The sequence below is a fragment of the Bos mutus genome, chromosome 2 (assembly GCF_027580195.1).
Source record: "Bos mutus isolate GX-2022 chromosome 2, NWIPB_WYAK_1.1, whole genome shotgun sequence".
NCBI classification, from domain to species: Eukaryota; Metazoa; Chordata; class Mammalia; order Artiodactyla; family Bovidae; genus Bos; species Bos mutus.
The window spans coordinates 112,108,965-112,126,970 of NC_091618.1; the positions used below are offsets into that span (position 1 = coordinate 112,108,965).

Genomic DNA, 18,006 nt, shown 5'->3' on the forward strand with positions numbered 1-18,006 from the left:
TGAGTCTTCTATGATGTGTAATGTGAATTTGATTGGCAAGTGATAATGTCTCTGGGGGCCAAGAAGTTCATGGAAGGCAAAGCCCTAAATCTAAAATAAGTCACTTACAAAGGCTAGGAATAGCAGAGTCACTGGCGAGGACAGCTATAAACTCATCAGTCCCCCATCTTAAGCTTGTCATCGCACCTGGTGGGACACCATTGTTGTCCTTACCTTTCCCCAGCATGCTTTAGTCAGAGAGTTTAGAACAGCTTGTCATCATTAATTATGGCTCCCAGAAGCTTCCTCTTATGCAGTGAGCCCTAGCCTTGCCAGAACTCAACTTTCCCACTGAGTTGTCATGTGATTTTTCATTGAGCCACTTGACTTCTGAAGTAGGATTCTGTGAAAAGAATTTTAAAATATCAAATCATTCCATCTAGTTATTTAGCTAGAATATTTAAAAGGATAGTTGGGTTTGCATGAGATTTTTGAACCAGTGTTTCAAAATGACTTTCCAAACTGTTGGTCTTAACTAGGACATGGGAACTAAGATTCTCACTAAATAACTAAATGCTTTGTCTCTGAGATAACAAAAGTAAAGCAAAACTGAGTTCAGAAATTTCTGATGAGAATCATTTCCAAAGAGTGGTTACCTCTTGATGCCTAAAAGCAGTGAATTTATACAAGAAACTAGCAAGTGGACAATGACAATATGGTAGTTAAAACTTTTTTAACCGATTTTATTTTTCTTAATCAGTCATTGGTTAGCTTGAAATGAGACATTCTATTCTGGAAAACATGTTGTTTTTTAATATAAATAGATTTGTGAAATTGAGGGTGGTGATCTGGTTTTGTTGAGTCACATAGTTTTTTAAACACATACCCCATCTAGAGTAATGATTTTCCAAGTATCACAACACAATGAAGTGCATTTAAGACAAATTACAGAGAATACCAGACAATTCTTCTTACATTCAAAGAATCTTATAGCCTTTAGGATTAACATCCCTTATTGCTACTGTATAAATATAAAAGTGTTCTGTTTAATAGAGTTCTGCTTCATGGAATGTTAAATAAATAGGATATTGCTTTGTTGATAGAAGAGGGAAAGAAAATTAAGGTATGCTCTGGTGGGAATACATAGAGGAATCTCATCTAGGTCCAAGTTAGGCTCAGAACAGTCAGTGAGAAATTATCAGATTATGTGGTAAAACCAACTTACATTTGGCCTGCTTACCTGCCTGTTTCTTTTCCAGTATTTCGCCAAGGTGATATTGGAACCAACTGGTATGCTGTCCTGGCAGGGTCTTTGGATGTTAAAGTTTCTGAGACCAGCAGTCACCAGGTAAGATACCATATTCTTTTTATTTTCTTAAAGTAAGATTTAGTATTGTTATTTTTAATGATACATTATCCCTCTGTCTTGAATGCTATCAAAATTACATTTTCAAACCCATTTATCTTTCCCATAGTTCAGAGTTCCATAGGTATGTGTTGAATTCTCAAGAAACATACATAGTGAGTGTTTTCCACGATTTAAGTATGGTGCCAGGTGTGGAAATATGAAATGCAGAATGCCCTCCAGGAGCCTGCTGTCTGTTAGAAAAATGCAAACAAGTCTGCAGCAGTGGGAAACTGCCATCGTGTGAGGTGAAACGTGAGCAAAGGGGAAAGAGAAGCAAGTCTTCCGAGGTTCCTCCTTAGATCCTCCTGAATCTGGTTTCCTGACTTTTCTCTGTCCTAAAAGTGACCCCCTTGTCAGCTTCAAAAATTTTTTATTTATTTTTGGCTGTGCTGGGTCTTCGTTGCAGCGTGGGCTTGTCTCTAGTTGGGGCGAGCAGGGGCTGCTCTCTGCTGTGGTTTCAGGCTTCTCGTGGCAGTAGCTTCTCCTGTTGCAGAGCACAGGCTCCAGGGCACATGGGCTCAGTAGTTGCGGTTGCTGGGCTCCAGCGCACAGGCTTAATATCCGTGATGCATGCCATGGGCTTCATTGCCCTGTGGCGTGAGGGGTCTTTCCGGATCAGGGATTAAACTTGTGTCTACTTCATTGGCAGGCAGACTCTCTACCACTGAGCCACCAGGGAAGCCCCTCTTATCAGCCTTTCGTGAGCTCCAGCAATGCGGGAAACGTGGTCAAGGCAGTCTCCCGAATACCGCTCACTATTTAAGACAAATTACATCTCGTTGAATGTGGAGGGCCAAGAAACATGGGCTTACTTTATCTTCATTAGTCACCTCTGAGGAGCATGGTGTCCTAGTAGATAAAACTCATATTCTTGCTGCCTCCTCCATCATATTTGTGAATTTGAAATGGGTCCTAGATTCTCCTTTCACGTCTGCAGTGACCCTTTCGCCATCATTATTCCACATGGCCTATATGTACAGAACCTTCCTATGTAGAGCCAAGAACCTCTGGTCTCAAAAGGACACCCCTCTAGAGGCTGCCGTCCAGCTTCAGTATGAAAATGTTCTGAGTCTTATATTCACATGTATCAGAATTCAGATAAAAACTGAAGGAAGAGAATCGGCTAAGTACAAAATTGGAAAGAAATATCAAGAAAGGTCAAGGAATTAAAGGGACAAATAATCTCCAGCCAAAAACCATGTTTAAGATAGTGCTTCTAAGCCTTTTCCACATGTGGCACACTTCAACTGTGAGAAACATCTATGACATACTCCATTTGAGGTTTAACTTTGTAGGAATTTGTGTGTATATTGGAGTTGTGGGCAGTTACCATCTAACAAGTGGATTGTTGGTTAGTGGACATTTGGAGTTTGGAGTACAGTAGCCTGTGTTCTGCCCATTGTCATGGAGGGTTAGGGTCTCAGGCCAGTACCCAAGTCCTCCTCACCTGAGAGTATACCTTTGCAGTGCATCTGTGCATCAAAAGTTCCATGAGGAACTGCCTGGAATCTGTGCCTGCTGGCCTCGATGGTACTGTCCTCCTGCCCTCTCTTGCAGGGCCAGTTCCCTCTTGAATTTCAGAGTGGCCCAAAGAGGGAGGTGAGTTTTGATTCTTATAAGTTGCCTCAGTTTCCCAGTGGGACTGAGAACAGCTAGCAGTTCTTGGATATTTGTTATGTGCTAGGCAATGTTCTCAGAGAAGGCAATGGCAACCTACTCCAGTACTCTTGCCTGGAAAATCCCATGGATGGAGGAGCCCTGTGGGCTGCAGTCCATGGGATCACTGAGGCGGACACGACTGAGCGCCTTCATTTTCACTTTTCACTTTCATGCATTGGAGAAGCAAATGGCAACCCACTCCAGTGTTCTTGCCTGGAGAATCCCAGGGACGGGAAGCCTGGTGGGCTGCCGTCTATGGGGTTGCACAGAGTCGGACACGACTGAGGTGACTTAGCAGCAGCAGCAGCAGGCAGTGTTCAAGCACTTAACTGTATTTACTTGCTCCTTTAACCCTGTGAGGTGGGTCACATTACTGTTTCATTTTACAAATGAGGAAACCAAGTCTTTGTGTGGCGAACTAACTAGTTTCAACTAACATATCTAGAAATTAGGGGGACCAAGATGAATAAGCAGTTAGGCATTTGAACATATGCTCTTAGCCAGCACTCTGTACTGTTTGACTCAGAAGAAATATGATGAAGCAATTCCCTCTCTCTTGGCTGTTTCTCATCCTTTCAGATCTTCTCATGCCCTGTACCTCCGCATACCTTCTGCCTGCAGACTGCTGTCCAGGTGGGTCCCCTCCAGACCTTTTTGCTCAGAGTTGCTTCTGACGCTAACCTTCACCTGCTCTTACCTGCATGGATGTGCGGAGGGGACAGGGCCTAGAAAAGGATGATCTTCCTTCCTCCTCTGTCTGGTTGTTAATGAGTAATGAAGGTGATTCAGAAAAGCTGAATAAAGAAAGGTGAGGAAAGAGGAAAAGGAAGGAAGATGAAGATTAGGAAGGAGAAAAGTGAGAAGGGAAGAAAAGCAGGGAAGAGAGATGAGGAAAGAATTTGAAAAGGCAGAGGAAGTGTTCTTAAGGGAAGATAAAGATCAGCAGCAGCAATGTGCTGACACCTCAGATGCTAAGCTGGCATGAGATTTTGATGGTATTAATATAGTATTTGGCCAGGGGCTGCCAGAGTATTGCCCTTGACCAGTTATTTCTCAGTGTGGGGTGCTCCCCAAGAATAGCTGAGCAACAGTTGTGGATTTAAAAAAAAATTAGTAAACTTTAACTTTAGATTCTAGCTATGGCTTTGACCTCAGCCCCAATGAAAAGAACTTTCCTAAGTTGAGCTTTGTTTTTGTTCGGTCACTAAGTTGTGTCCAACTCTTTGTGAGCCCATGGACTGCAGCACACCAGGCTTCCTTGTTCTTCATTATCTCCCAGAGTTTGCTCAAACTCACGTCCATTGAGTTGGTGATGCTATCTAATTATCTCATCCTCTGTCGCTCACTTCTCCTTTTGCCTTCAATTTTTCCCAGCATCAGGGTCTTTTCCAGTGAGTTGCATCAGGTGGGCAAAGAATTGGAGCTTCAGTATCAGTCCTTCCAATGAATATTCAGGGTTGATTTCCTTTAGGACTGACTGGTTTGATCCCAGTTTGATCTGTAGTCCAAGGGACTCTTAAGAACCTTCTCTAGCATCACAATTTGGTAGCATCAGTTCTTTGGCATTCAGCCTTCTTTATGGTCCAAGTCTCACATCTGTACATGACTACTGAAAAAAACCATAGCTTTGACTACACAAACCTTTGTCAGCAAAGTGATATCTTTGCTTTTTAATATTCTGTCTAAGGTTTGTCATAGATTTTCTTCTAAGGAGCAATAGTCTTTAAATTTTGTGGCTTCAATCACTGTCTGCAGTGATTTTGGAGCCCAAGAAAATAAAATCTGTCACTGGTTCCACTTTTTTCTCTTCTGTTTGGCATGAAGCTGGGCTTAGTCTTCTCATATTCTCATATTAGCTCTATACCAAAGCTGGCTTATCGCTTCTTCTTCTGTGTACTTCACAGAATCCAACCACAGTCCCAGCCAGAGTTTTCTGAATTGATTTGTAGAGTCCCCAAGAAATAAAGAAGAGAAGATGCATTGACCTCTATAGCCTCCAAACTTCCAGAGAAATAGACAGAAGACCAGCCTTCCAGCTAGCTCTGATGGACAAGATAGAATTCCAACCACATGAGAGGAAGGAGCTAAGGAGAATGAGTGAGATGGCTGACACTTCTCTCATGGCAAGTGACTCAAAAGACAAAAACAAAAAGGTCATTGCTATCTGCTCTGGCCTTGTAATGGACTCTGGGTCTCTTCCCAGTAGTGATGTGGCCAAATCAAGGCAGTGGGTTAGCCAATCAGAGTGGTACCCTGTATAAGTCAGGGTTCTCCAGATAACCAGTGTCAACAGGTGATAGATAGATATATAGATGGTAGACATTTCCTTTAAGAAATTGGCTTATGTGATTGTGGGCACTGCCACATTGGAAATCCTCAGGGCAAGCTGGCAGGCTGAAATTCAGGTGAAAGCAGATGATGCAGACTTTACAGACTTTAATCTTAAAGTTGGAAATTCAGAGAGAATTTCTATGTTGCATTCTGGAAGCAGAATTCCATCTTTGGGAAACCTCAAGGGAGACATTGGCTTTTAAGACCTTCAACTGATTGGGTGAGGCCCACGCATGTTATAGAGAGTAATCTGTTTTAAAGTGCTGCTTGTAAATGTTCAGTTCAGTTCAGTTCCGTTCAGTCGCTCAGTCATGTCCGACTCTTTGCAACCCCATGAATCGCAGCACACCAGGCCTCCCTGTCCATCACCGACCCCCAGAGTTCACCCAAACTCATGTCCATCGAGTCAGTGATGCCATCCAGCCATCTCATCCTCTGGCGTCCCCTTCTCCTCCTGCCCCCAATCCCTCCCAGCATCAGAGTCTTTTCCAATGAGTCAGCTCTTCACATGAGGTGGCCAAAGTACTGGAGTTTCAGCTTTAGCATCCTTCCTTCCAAAGAAATCCCAGGGCTGATCTCTTTCAGAATGGACTGGTTGGATCTCCTTGCAGTCCAAGGGACTCTCAAGAGTCTTCTCCAATACCACAGTTCAAAAGCATCAACTCTTCAGCGCTCAGCCTTCTTCACGGTCCAACTCTCACATCCATACATGACCACAGGAAAAACCATAGCCTTGACTAGACAGACCTTTGTTGGCAAAGTAACGTCTGTGCTTTTGAATATGCTATCTAGGTTGGTCATAACTTTCCTTCCAAGGAAATGTTAATCACACCTAAAAAATACTTTTACCTCAGAATCTAGGCTATTTGACTAAACAACTGGATACCATAGTCTAGCTAAGTTGACACATAAAAGTAATTATCATATGCCCCTATCGTGGGGGGCAAAATGGGTTTGGGCAATGGGCCATGGGAGGAGAAGCCAGAAAAGACCTGGAATTCCCAGAGACCAGCACCGGCACTGCCCATTGCCTTCATATGCCACACTGTGCTGGGGTCCCCTGGGTACTCATTGACTTCATCTTTTATGCCCTGTTTTACAGAGCTTGAAAACAAGGCTCAGTGACCTTAGGTATAACATTCCCAAACGTGTGGTCGCTCAGTTGTGTCCAACTCTTTGTGACCCCATGGACTGTACCCTACAAGGCTCCTCTGTCCATGGGATTTTCCAGGCAAGAGTACTGGAGTGGGTTGCCATTTCCTTCTCCAGGGGATCTTCCCGACCCAGGGATGAACCCGGGTCTCCTGCATTGCAGGAAGACACTTTACCCTCTAAGTCACCAGGGAAGCTGCAGGGCCACACAAATGTACATGGCTAAATTAAGATTTGAATTTCTATCAGACACACTCCCAATTTCACATTCTTCTTGCTTCTCATACACAAATGAAAGGTGGGTGGGGGCCGAAAAAGAAGAAAAATTTAAAGAGACTAAGAGAGAATTAAGGAAATAGAAGTGAATTCTATTTAATTCCTTGAATTCCTTAATTAATAGAATTAAAGAAATAGAATTAAGCAAAGACTCAAATCTTTAAAAGTGGATAGAGCAGCGTTTCTTGCTAGCCTGCCCTCCACTTACTTGCCTCAAGTCTCACCCTGCCCTGCATGCCTCTCTTCTCATCTGAGAGTCAGGAGTCAGAGGAGATGGTGGAGATAAACTTCCAAACTTAAGCTCTGAGTTTCGGCTCCTCAGTGGGGTTTTAGCTGAGCCAGAATGGTGAGATGAGGGCTGGAATGGCTAATGGTGGCAGAGCGCTCACTATGAGCGGCTTTATGCAAAGCACTTTACAAGCTTTATTTCACTGGCTACACCCTACATCGCCCTCCCCCGTTCAGTACTATGATTAGTCTCATTTCACAGATGCTCAATAACTTGCCCCAGGGCACACAGCCATTCAGTTTAGTTCAGTTGCTCAGTCATGTCTGACTCTCTGCAACCCCATGGACTGCAGCACGCCAGGCTTTCCTATTCATCACCAACTCCCAGAGCATGCTCAAATTCACGTCCATCAAGTCAGTGATGCCGTCCAACCATCTCATCCTCTGTCGTCCCCTTCTCCTCCTGCCATCAATTTTTCCCAGCATCAGGGTCTTTTCCTATGAGTCTGTTCTTTGCATCAGCTGGCCAAAGTATTGGAATTTCAGCTTCAGCATCAGTCCTTCCAATGAATATTCAGGACTGATCTCCTTTAGGATGGACTGGTTGGGTCTCCTTGCAGTCCAAGGGGCTCTCAAGAGTCTTCTCCAACACCACAGTTCAAAAGCATCAGTTCTTCAGCGCTCAGCTTTATAGTCCAACTCTCATGACTACTGGAAAAACCATAGCTTTGACTATATTGACCTTTGTCGGCAAAGTAATGTTCCTCCTTTTAAATATGCTGTCTCGGTTTGTCGTAGCTTTTCTTCCATTAGGTTGTTGTGATTCTAGGACTCAAGTTCTCGACCATTGTGCTTGTACAGGTGCCATCCAGAGGATGTGAGAGGGAAGGGATGGAGTGAGGGCTGAGCCATTTAGGAATGATGTGGGGAGGAGCAGCTTTTCCCCTGAAGCTCCTGCAGCCACCGTCCTGCATTTCGGTTTCCAGCTCAGAGCTCCATGCCTCACCTCCAAGCTCCTCCTTTCAAGTGTTTGCACTCCCACCCCCCCGCCCCTCTACCCACCAAGGCCTACTGTTGGGGAACACCTGCTTTAGACCCAAAGACAAACAGTGAAATGAGCATGGCCCATCCCTTTAAAGGGTTTCTAAGTTGGAAGGTGGGATTGAGAAGTAGGGGTGATCAGGGAGGGAGATTTAGGTGTGGTATATACAAAGTAGAGGTGAAACGGGTATAATTGGTGTTGATGGGATGGGGGGGGATTGAGAGAAAGGGAGGAGCCTGACTTGGATGAAGAGGTGGGTGGTGATGCCACTGCTTGAAATAAGGAACATGGAAGAAAATGCATCACAGATTCTGGTACAGTATTTTCATATTATACATTTATTAGGTATTATTCATTGAATTTTTCTGAAAAAAAAAACTCTTTTTCTTCTACATGATACGAAGATATAACTTTCAAGAACACACAGAGCAGAAATATATTATCTTTGGCTCATAAATTCATATTACCTTCCTGCCTGTCTCAATATATTACTTTTTCTCCCCATCACCCTTTATATTAAACTTTTTTGCTCCCTAGGGTAAGAAAACATACTTCTCACTCTCCGTATGATTGGTTTGACAGATCCTCCTTGAATTTTTTGGATCCCACATGGAGGGTCATACTTATGTCTCATTGGCGATACCCTCTGAGCAGAGTAGTATTAAATCTCATCCTTTGCAAAGCATTTCACTTGCCCTCTTTCATTTGAGCTGCCCTGTTAGGTTGACCCAGCTGTGCTGCATCTTGCTAAGACACAGGTGAGTGAGTTGCCCACCCAGGATGACACAGTAGTAACCCGTAGCGCTGGAAATCACCTGACTTCCTTGCCTAATCCAGTGCTCTGCTGATACCTCACTTAACATTAATCACACGTGCGGTGCATCCAGCTACCTGGGCGTAGGGGAGGGGCTACAGATACAAAGGGCGCATGCTCCCGGATACTGCCAGGATGCGTGGTGGTCACAGGGTGGTGGATCTTTCTGCACCCCCTTGGATCACACTGATGGCCAGCATTATAACAAAGAAAGCCACTGATTCCTCATTTGGGAGAACGATGAAAACACAAATGTTCAGTGAGTAGTAAGGTAAACTTCAGGCCCTTTCCAAGCAGGGGAAGGGGGAGGGGAAAAGCTACTGGGCTCGCCTCCCAGTTTTGCTTGGGGTCAGCCCAGCAAAACACTTGCCAGTCAGTTTAGAAACAGTCTTTGCTAGCTGGGGAGGCAGGACCTTGTCTACTGACCACAGCCTCACCCTGTGGGTCCATTCCTAGCTCAGGACCGGCAGATGAGGGTACAGAATCCTGCTGAGAATTGGTTGGAACCAGCTTCTCTGCTCTCATGCAGTAAGGCCAGTGCTCAATTCTGCTTCCTTGCCTTCTCCCAGTCCAAGGCCTCAAGCGTGGACTGGAGGGGAAAAACCCCAAGCTCTGGATATAGAGAGGGATGTGGCCCGACCTCCCTGAGACCCTCCCTGAGGAACTGGTCTCATGGTGCTCTCATTTCTTGTGCTACAGCCGTGAAGCTGTGTGCAGGTAAGAACTTTGGGAAATACATGGATTATCCTGTTCCTATAACTGTGGTGAACTTTTTAGAGTCTACCATCCTTGGAAATGCCTTCCTATCAACTATATCAATTGATATCATTTATATTGACTCCACTGCTCCATAAAACAAAACCTACCTTGGAAGTACTTCTACCCTGTGTCCCTGAGCAGTTGTCGGAGGCATCTCTCCCAGCTTCACAGACATTCTCCTGCCTGGTCACTCTGTCTTACCCCATCAAACTGAGAACACCCAGCAAGAGGCCCTGCCTGCAGACCACTTCCCCATCCCAGACCAGAGTGTCCCAGCTTGGCTCGTGTGCTCATGTAGATTTCTACTCGGCATCCCAGATTCTGTCAAGGATGAACCCTTCAGTTTCCAGCAAGACCTGCCCCCGCTCTTGGTCTCTTACCTAAGTCTAAGCAGGACCTGCAGGCCTTTGGATATCCACAGCTGAACTCATGTGCTCAATAGCCTGCCTGTCTCCAGTGCCTATTTAACTTAATGGGCTAAAAGCCAGAGATTTACATTCCTATTAGAATGAATAATACTGTGGGTGGACTATTCCTCATTAATATTTAGGTAGATTTCAGGTTAGAAGTGAGCATTAGAACAGGTTATAAACAAATATCAAGCTTTAAAACAATAGTTTTATAAAGCTCATTATCTCAGACAGTATCCACTTCGTGTGAGTGGGAGAGGAGAGACAAGGTCCTGCTTTTTTCTGCAGATTTTGTAAGCGGTATGGTAACTATTTTAATCTTGCTTTGGTAAGTATTTAAAATCTAAACATAAAGAAGGTTAAACTAATCTTTACACCAAAAAAGTATAACATTTCCCCAGTCACATGAAATGATTTCTGATGGCTGCAGAGCAAATAGAAGTATATACTGAAAAATAGGGAATAGGATGGTTTAGTAATTAATATAACTCCTATCTATATTTCTGTAACAGATGTTTATTTAAAATGTTAATATTTACCTAATGCAATGCACGATCATGTAAATCTTTTGAAATTCTCAGAGCCACTTAATTACTATGTGACCACAATCAAGTTAGAGTATGTGTAAATTGGAGATACTAGTTCCTATCTTAAATAAGTTAATGTGTATAGAGCACTCAGTATGAAGCTTGACCAAGAGCAGGGGTTCCATGATTTTTTTCTTACTATTTTTAAGGAAAAGGTGATTGGCTAAAGTGGAGTGCTGTAGGTTGCAATGTTGCCATTTTACCACAGGAGGGCAGTGCTAGAATAGAAAAAGCAGGAAATGCGCATTGTATTCGAAATAGCAAGAAGTTTAACAGTGGTGTTCAGCCATTTCATGGGATCAGAGAATGGGCTGTGTTTTGCCTTGGTCCTCACTTTATTCATCCTCTCCTCCATCTATAAAGTTCTGTGGCAAGTTTTGGAAAATGATCTCTTACTGATTTCCCCCCTAAAGTAAAATGTGGGTTTTTTTTTTTTTAAACCCTCTTTGTTTTAAAGATGTTTTTAAGTGTTGCATATTTGTAAAATTTGGAGGACAGGCATGTTTCTCTGTGTAGTTGCTTTATCTTTCCCCTTCTTTCTGTTTTTGCCAGATTCCTTAATACATTCTTTTGATCCATTATTTTCAGACATCGCTATCATCAGGAAACATTCTCTGAACCCATGTCTCAAGCCAGTAAAACCTGAAAGGTGCCTTGTCCACAGTGGTTGCTTGTAATCTTAATATTTGTCTATGCTCAGGTCACTGTCTTTGTTGAGACCTGATTAGAGTTTGTTTAGCATCCAGCCTGGGACCTTGGCGTACTGGGCTGAGTTTTGTTGCCGTGTAATTCTTGGTGTAGGCAGAGGCAAGAGAGAGCCCTGGTGCAGGAAAGACTGGCTGCCCCTGAGACAAGGCTGGCCTCCCTGATTCGGTTATCAGATGCTAATACTGGGCCGTCTCATCAAACCTTCCTGCAGCCAGCTTGCCTGATCTTGTTAAGCTGTGTCTAATGCTGATTCCAGGGAAGAACTTGTCTTTGCTGTTTGTCAGGAAGAAAAGCACATTTGTCTTAGAAGTATTTTGCCTTCCTGCTTGGTAGTAAATCCTTTAGACTGCACATATACTCTAATGTCTTGACAAATTTAGAGATTAGGTTCCATTAAATTTTTATTTTCTAAAAGGACTTGGAACACTCCTTAAATTCAAGACTAAATTCAAGCTCATGAAACAAACCCTGCACAATAAAACTTAATGGAAAGTATTGCCTATAGGTCTAAAATATGTAAAAGTATTTGCTTTGTAAAAATTTATTTCAGGGTCTACAAACTTTAAGGACCAGTTTGTTCCTTGGCATGAACCCAACAAGTATCCAAAGCAATAAATATGTGGTAAGACAATTAACTCTTCTTGAGCCATTAATAAGGAATTGGGTTAAATACACAAAATAAAATGGGCTTCCTAGGTGGCTCAGTGGTAAAGAATTTGCCTGCTGATGTAGGAGACTTGGTTCAAGCCCTGCATTGGTAAGATCCCCTGAAGGAGGAAATGGCAACCTGCACCAGTATTCTTGCCTGGAAAATTTCATGGACAGAGGAACCTGGTGAGCTACAGTCCGTGGGGTTGCAGAGAGTCAGACACAACTGAGTAACTGAGCATGTATGCAATGCATACATAATAAAATAACTGATACTCCTTAAAATTACAGGAGAGTCAAAAATCGATGTAATTACCACAGAAAATCCTTCTATTTTATTTTAAATTTCATCAGAATGTCTAACTTGTGTAAATTGAATTTCTGTGGCTGCTTATAAATATCATTTGCAAGGTCCATGTGTATTAGCTTGAATTCCAGTGACACATAATCATGGCGTTTCTTAACACCATTCCTATGTTCATACTGTAGCTATGTTTGTAATGAAACAAACAAAATGCTTCATACGAGAATGCGTACTTTAAGAAAACCTAGTATACCATCGTCTAGACATACAAAGCAGATAAATACAGGGGTGATTAGTTGCAATACAAAAGGATTCTCTGATTTACAGCAGGATTCGTCAGAAGGGTTCCTTTGAATACATGCTCCCCCAGAGAGCTGAAGTGTTTTGCAGATCATTCAAACCACTTGACATCCAGATTGGGGACAGAGAAACTTGGAATTTAAGCATTGAAAAAGCCATCATTAATTGGAGATTAACACAAAATGAATAAGAGATTCTCTGTTACTTCAGTAGTAGAAAAACATAACTTGCTTTAGAAATGTAGATAGCCATATGTATATACATGCATAGGTTAAGTTAGAAATAATATTTTCCTTTTTTTTTGTGTGGAGCACCTGTGTGCCAGGAACCATGTAGGACTATCTATTATGTATATTGAATTCTACTACTAATCTTGTGAGAAAGATTGCACCATTTTGCAAATAAAAATACTGAGGCTCCTGGGAGCATTCTGCCCGAAGCCGGGGACTAGTAACTGACAGAAGTGAGTTTTGAATCTAGGTCTGCAAGGTGCACCGTCTTCTCCCTCTGCTGCCTCCAAGGGATTCCTACCCTCACTCTGCCCAACCCTTCCTATGCCTGATGCTCCCTGCCTTCCCCTCTACCCCGCCCCGGGCCAGATTGTTGACATCTTTGATAACTCACCTAACACCAACTTTTATGAGTGAAGATAACCAGACCCCACCTATTCTGCTGAAACACATGCTGCTGCTGCTAAGTCGCTTCAGTCGTGTCCGACTCTGTGCGACCCTATGGACGGCAGCCCACCGGGCTCCTCTGTCCACGGGATTCTCTAGGCAAGAACACTGGAGTGGGTCGCGATTTTCCTCTCCGGCTGAAACACAGCAGTCCAAGACACTGTTCATGACTTCAGTTGGTGCCTTGCTGGGCAGGAGTGGGTAGAACCTCCTCTTCTAGATGGCGGTGGGCGCCATCTAGAGGCGTATGCAGGCAGTGCTGGTCAGGAGGTAGGAAGCCAGCGATTGAAGCAGCACAGCCCAGCTTGTGACCCAAGCACAGGTCAGCTTGGTGAAGGATTGAGGCAGGCCGTTTAACGCGATGATAGGGCTGGGTGCTGGACAGGGAGGCAGGAAACAGGCTCCGTGATGGAGGTGGGTGGCCAGGCAGGCTGATGAACAGGCCGGGTGTCGGAAGGATGCCAGGAAGTGCTGTCAACAAGGCAGTCTGCCACTTTGAGAAGAATTAGGATACCAGATGCAGAAAGACAGAAACCCAGTTTCTCCAACTGAAATAGGAACTCCGTTAGAATGGGGCACCTGGTGCTCAGAGTGGGAAAAGCAGTAATGCAGACACGCTTCTCAGTTCTGGCTTTGATTGCCTCCCTTTCTCCTGATGAGGAAGAGAAGAGCTAAATGGATTGCATCCTCTAGGAGAGGGTCAAGTGAGCCCCAGTATTGGGGCCAGAAGGTGAGAGGGGGAGCAATGCCAAATGTTTTGTATTTTCCTGTTGATTTGGAATGATTAGGTAGTCAATAAATCTATCAATTGGCTGGTTGAAAAAAGAACCTGTATGGCTAAAATTAATACTTAATCAAAATTAATCAATTTTCCTACTGAGCCTTGGAAAGAGGTTCTTTTTTATTTTTAATTGATTGATTGCTTTACAGTTTTGAGAAGTATTTAAAACTATCATCAGTAAGAATAGCTTTATTCAGCGTTTCTTTTGAATCACCCATTGTGTAGAGCACTTAAATTATGTCCTTTAATTGTTGTGAAGAATTAATGAGACATCATAGTCAAGACGCCTGGGGCGGTATATGGTGCATAGTGTTCCAGCCACACACGTGGAGATCCACATGCATACAGGATGCACAGGAGATTAGTACTGTTCAGGGTGAGTGGGTCATTAAGTGTTTAGAAGGTAGGAGAAGGACTGATTTAGTGGAATGATAGAAGAGAGAGAGCTAGGTCAGATAGGAGGGAGAAACCCTCCGATCGTCTCAGTATCATGCCACAGTTAATTCTTTTTCTGAGAGCCCATCACCACTACTTACATCGTAGGACTGGGCTCAGAGACCCTGTATCCTCTACAGGAAACACAATGAGGTCTTCCCAGGTGACACGCAAGGGATATTGCTCTTCGGGTGTGTCTGATGCAAAGTAATCAGTGATAAGCTGGCCTCTGCTGCTATTACAGAATCTCTTTGGGGATGCAGCTTTGGCCCAGTACCTCTCCAGAGGTCTCAGTGTAACTTGGGACTCACAGGTCAAGATTGGTTTAGCTAATCCAATCTCGTGTTTATCCAGAAGCCTATCTGGAGACAAGGATTTGGCTGCAGTGGTTTTTATGGAGGACACCCCAGGAAGTGTTGTAAGGAAGTAGGGGAATTGAGACACGGAATGAGGAATGCCAATAAAAATGTGTAGATGAGGAGTTCAGCTGCGGGCAGCTGGGCTCACTCCTTCCAGGAACCCTCTAACAAATTGTGTCAGGTAGAAGCCAGGGTATTTATCTTCTACTGTCATGCCTCTTTGGAAGATGTACCCGGCAAGCTTTAACTTGTCCGGTGTCCAGCACTCTGCCCTTAAGCAGAGCAATGCAGATGAAGAGGGAAGTATGTGCAAGTATGTGCCGGAACTGTCCAGAAACCTATGGATGCTTCTGAGGGTAAGGCTAGGGTGGGAGAAATGGGTGGGGAGGATCTGGTAGGACTCCAGCAGCATCTGCTAAACCCACCTTCATCCCTGAAAACACGCCAGTTTTTAAATCGTTTCATGTTTGAAAATCCTCAAAATAAATGGCCATCTTAATATAAAATGGGACATTTCTTCACTGTTGATGTTTCACAGTTTGTGCTGATTGCTTTCTTCAGTCTTTGTCACTGTATATATTTCCTTTCAGTAGCCTTTCTGAACATTAATTTGCAAATGAGCAGAAAATAAAAGTCTCAACAGTCCCTATTTAATAAGTAGAGAGACATGAACAGATCTCCAGTGGATGTGTGAGTTTAAAGGAATGGTAGTATCCTGCCTTTGAGTGTACATACTGAGCAATGCATATTAATTCTGCTGCATTGAGAACATTGGAATGTAAATGTCTTTATTTGAGATTTATTTCCTAAGCACATTGCAGGTCCCGGCCTGGAATTCAGATATAAACAAGGCCTGACCCTCAGGGACTACAGAGACAGTGATTCATCTTTAGGGTGAAAATGTTCTTCTCAAGACTTCTTCCCTGTGCCCAGTTATCCCAGTGCCCAATCCACACTTCCCCAGTCCATTCAGATTTCTGAGTAAATTGGTCCTGAGCATACTTAGTCTGCTGAAAGTCGAGTTTGAATTTGCAAGCCGCCCTTGTTTCAGGTGAGGTTTTACAGTCCTACTTTCAAGACCGAATCTTGTATCTGTGACTCCCTGTCCTTACATGTGAGAGGATGGAGGATGAAGGAGGAGATGAAGGCGGGTGGGCTCCCACCCTCAGCCCTGGTGGGAGAGCCGGGGACACTGGGAATGAGCAAAGGTGCTGGATGGAATGACAGGGGCCGGTGCCCCTCTGTACAGAGGTCCTGACACACAAGGCTTTGCTGAGGAGAGCGCTTGGCAACACTAACATAACTAAACGTGTTATGTTTAGGAGGAGGCAGGGGTCACGTTAAACTCTCTGGGGAAGACCAAGAAAATGTTCAGTCTTTTGTCTTTCTCACAAGAGCTGCTCGCTAGCAAGAAGACGGACTCATGTGAGTGATTTTCACAGTTGGACTTTCAAAGCCTGTGTCTTTGTATTTGTTTTGGTGACACACGATGACAGGTGTCAGGGATAGGAGGTGAGAAATGGAGGAAACAACTTAGTCTGTAAAAATCTATAGCTGGCTCACAAATAACAGATCTTCAGATCTTCAGAGTTCTTTCGCATTATACTTTGTAGATAATCGTAGATAATTAAGCTACAGGGATAGTGGCAGGAGTAATAGGTATGGTTCATCCCTGACAGGTTTTTAAATAGATATTTACACTGGAGAGTGTAAATTAGGCTAAAAGAGTTCTTTCTGAAAGATTCAGATGATTTTTTAAAAATGAAGTGGGCTAGTGGGATCTTTGAGAAAACCTAATAATCTAGAGAATTTGTGAAAGTCTGTGATTCATCATAATCCATCTTGTGTTTTTACTAGAATTTGAAAATTACTCAGAAGTATCTGACTTGCTGGGTATTAATATTTCAGTTCTGGGGATATTTTTCTGACTGAGTTTGTTTGTAGCTGCCTTTCTGGAAAATTTATTAGCAGGCCATTTTTGTTTCCCCTTGATCTCTCTTTCTCTTCTGAGGTATTATGTTATTTTCCTGAACACAGTTTTATATGATAATATCTGTGCAGAAGCAGTTTGCTATGGTTCAAGGAACTGGATTCATAGGGGCATTTGTCCTGCTAATGTGGTTAGAAGGTCACTAACTTGATCTTAATAACTTTCCTGTTATCATGTATTAGATGCATGAAAGGAAAACTACGCCTTCTAGCTCAGGATTGCCTATATGTACGGACCTTAGTTGATAATTCCTCGCAAAATGAATAGCCAGGTGATTTCAAGGGTTTGCATTGCTTGAGACTAGTTAGGATTAACCCAAGTATTATCACATATGGTGCATGCAGAGAGGAAATTACTTGTGTAGCACACCTTAAACTTTAAAATCATTGATTCAGAACATTTTATAAGCTTCCTGCACTGTACTTCGTTGGATGCTGTTTTTACTATGTTGTGGCTGCGGGAGGCAGCATAATACAAAAAACTTGGAATCTGTAGTCAGAGAGTCACAACTAGAATCTGGCTGTGCGTTATTTGCTATCTGTGTACCAGGGCCTCACGAACCAACCATGGTCACCTTCATTTTCCTCGTCTCTTTAAGACAGAATGACATAACAGTATCCCTATTTTGGCTTTTTATTTAAATACCGTAATTGAACTCTCTCACTTGGGGAAAAAAGCAAGTTCATCTTCAAAAAATGTCCCACATTTTCTTAGAGATAGTAATACTCAGTCACTCTGTCATGTCTGACTCTTTGCAACACCATGGACGGTAGCCCGCCAGGTTCCTCTGCCCATGAAATTTTCCAGGCAAGAATACGGAGTGGAGGGCCATTTCCTACTCCAGGGGATCTTCCCAAACCAAGGATCGAATCCATGTCTCTTGTGCCTCCAGTATTGGCAGGCAGATTCTTTACTACCAATGCCACGTGGGACACCTTGAGATAGTAGTCATATAGAAAGATAACCACGCACACAAAAAGGACATGTGCAAGATTGGCAGCAGCCTTATTCATAATATGCCCAAACCAGAAATAACCCAAATGTCCACCAGGAGGAGAATGGATAAGCAGACTGGGGCATATCCATGCAGTGGTCCACAGGTCAAGGGAAAAACAGCTGCTCCACATGACAACATGGATGAATCTTATAGACATTATGT

The 18,006-nt window shown here is 43.4% G+C and overlaps 1 protein-coding gene across 1 annotated transcript in view; it reads left to right on the forward strand.

The window, feature by feature from the left end:
• RAPGEF4 (Rap guanine nucleotide exchange factor 4) overlaps positions 1-18,006 on the forward strand; it is a 334,333-nt gene that overhangs the window by 63,264 nt on the left and 253,063 nt on the right. The window contains exon 3 of the mRNA XM_070358480.1: positions 1,239-1,327. Within this exon, the coding sequence (XP_070214581.1) occupies positions 1,239-1,327 (89 nt within the window). The remainder of the gene's footprint in view (positions 1-1,238; positions 1,328-18,006) is intronic.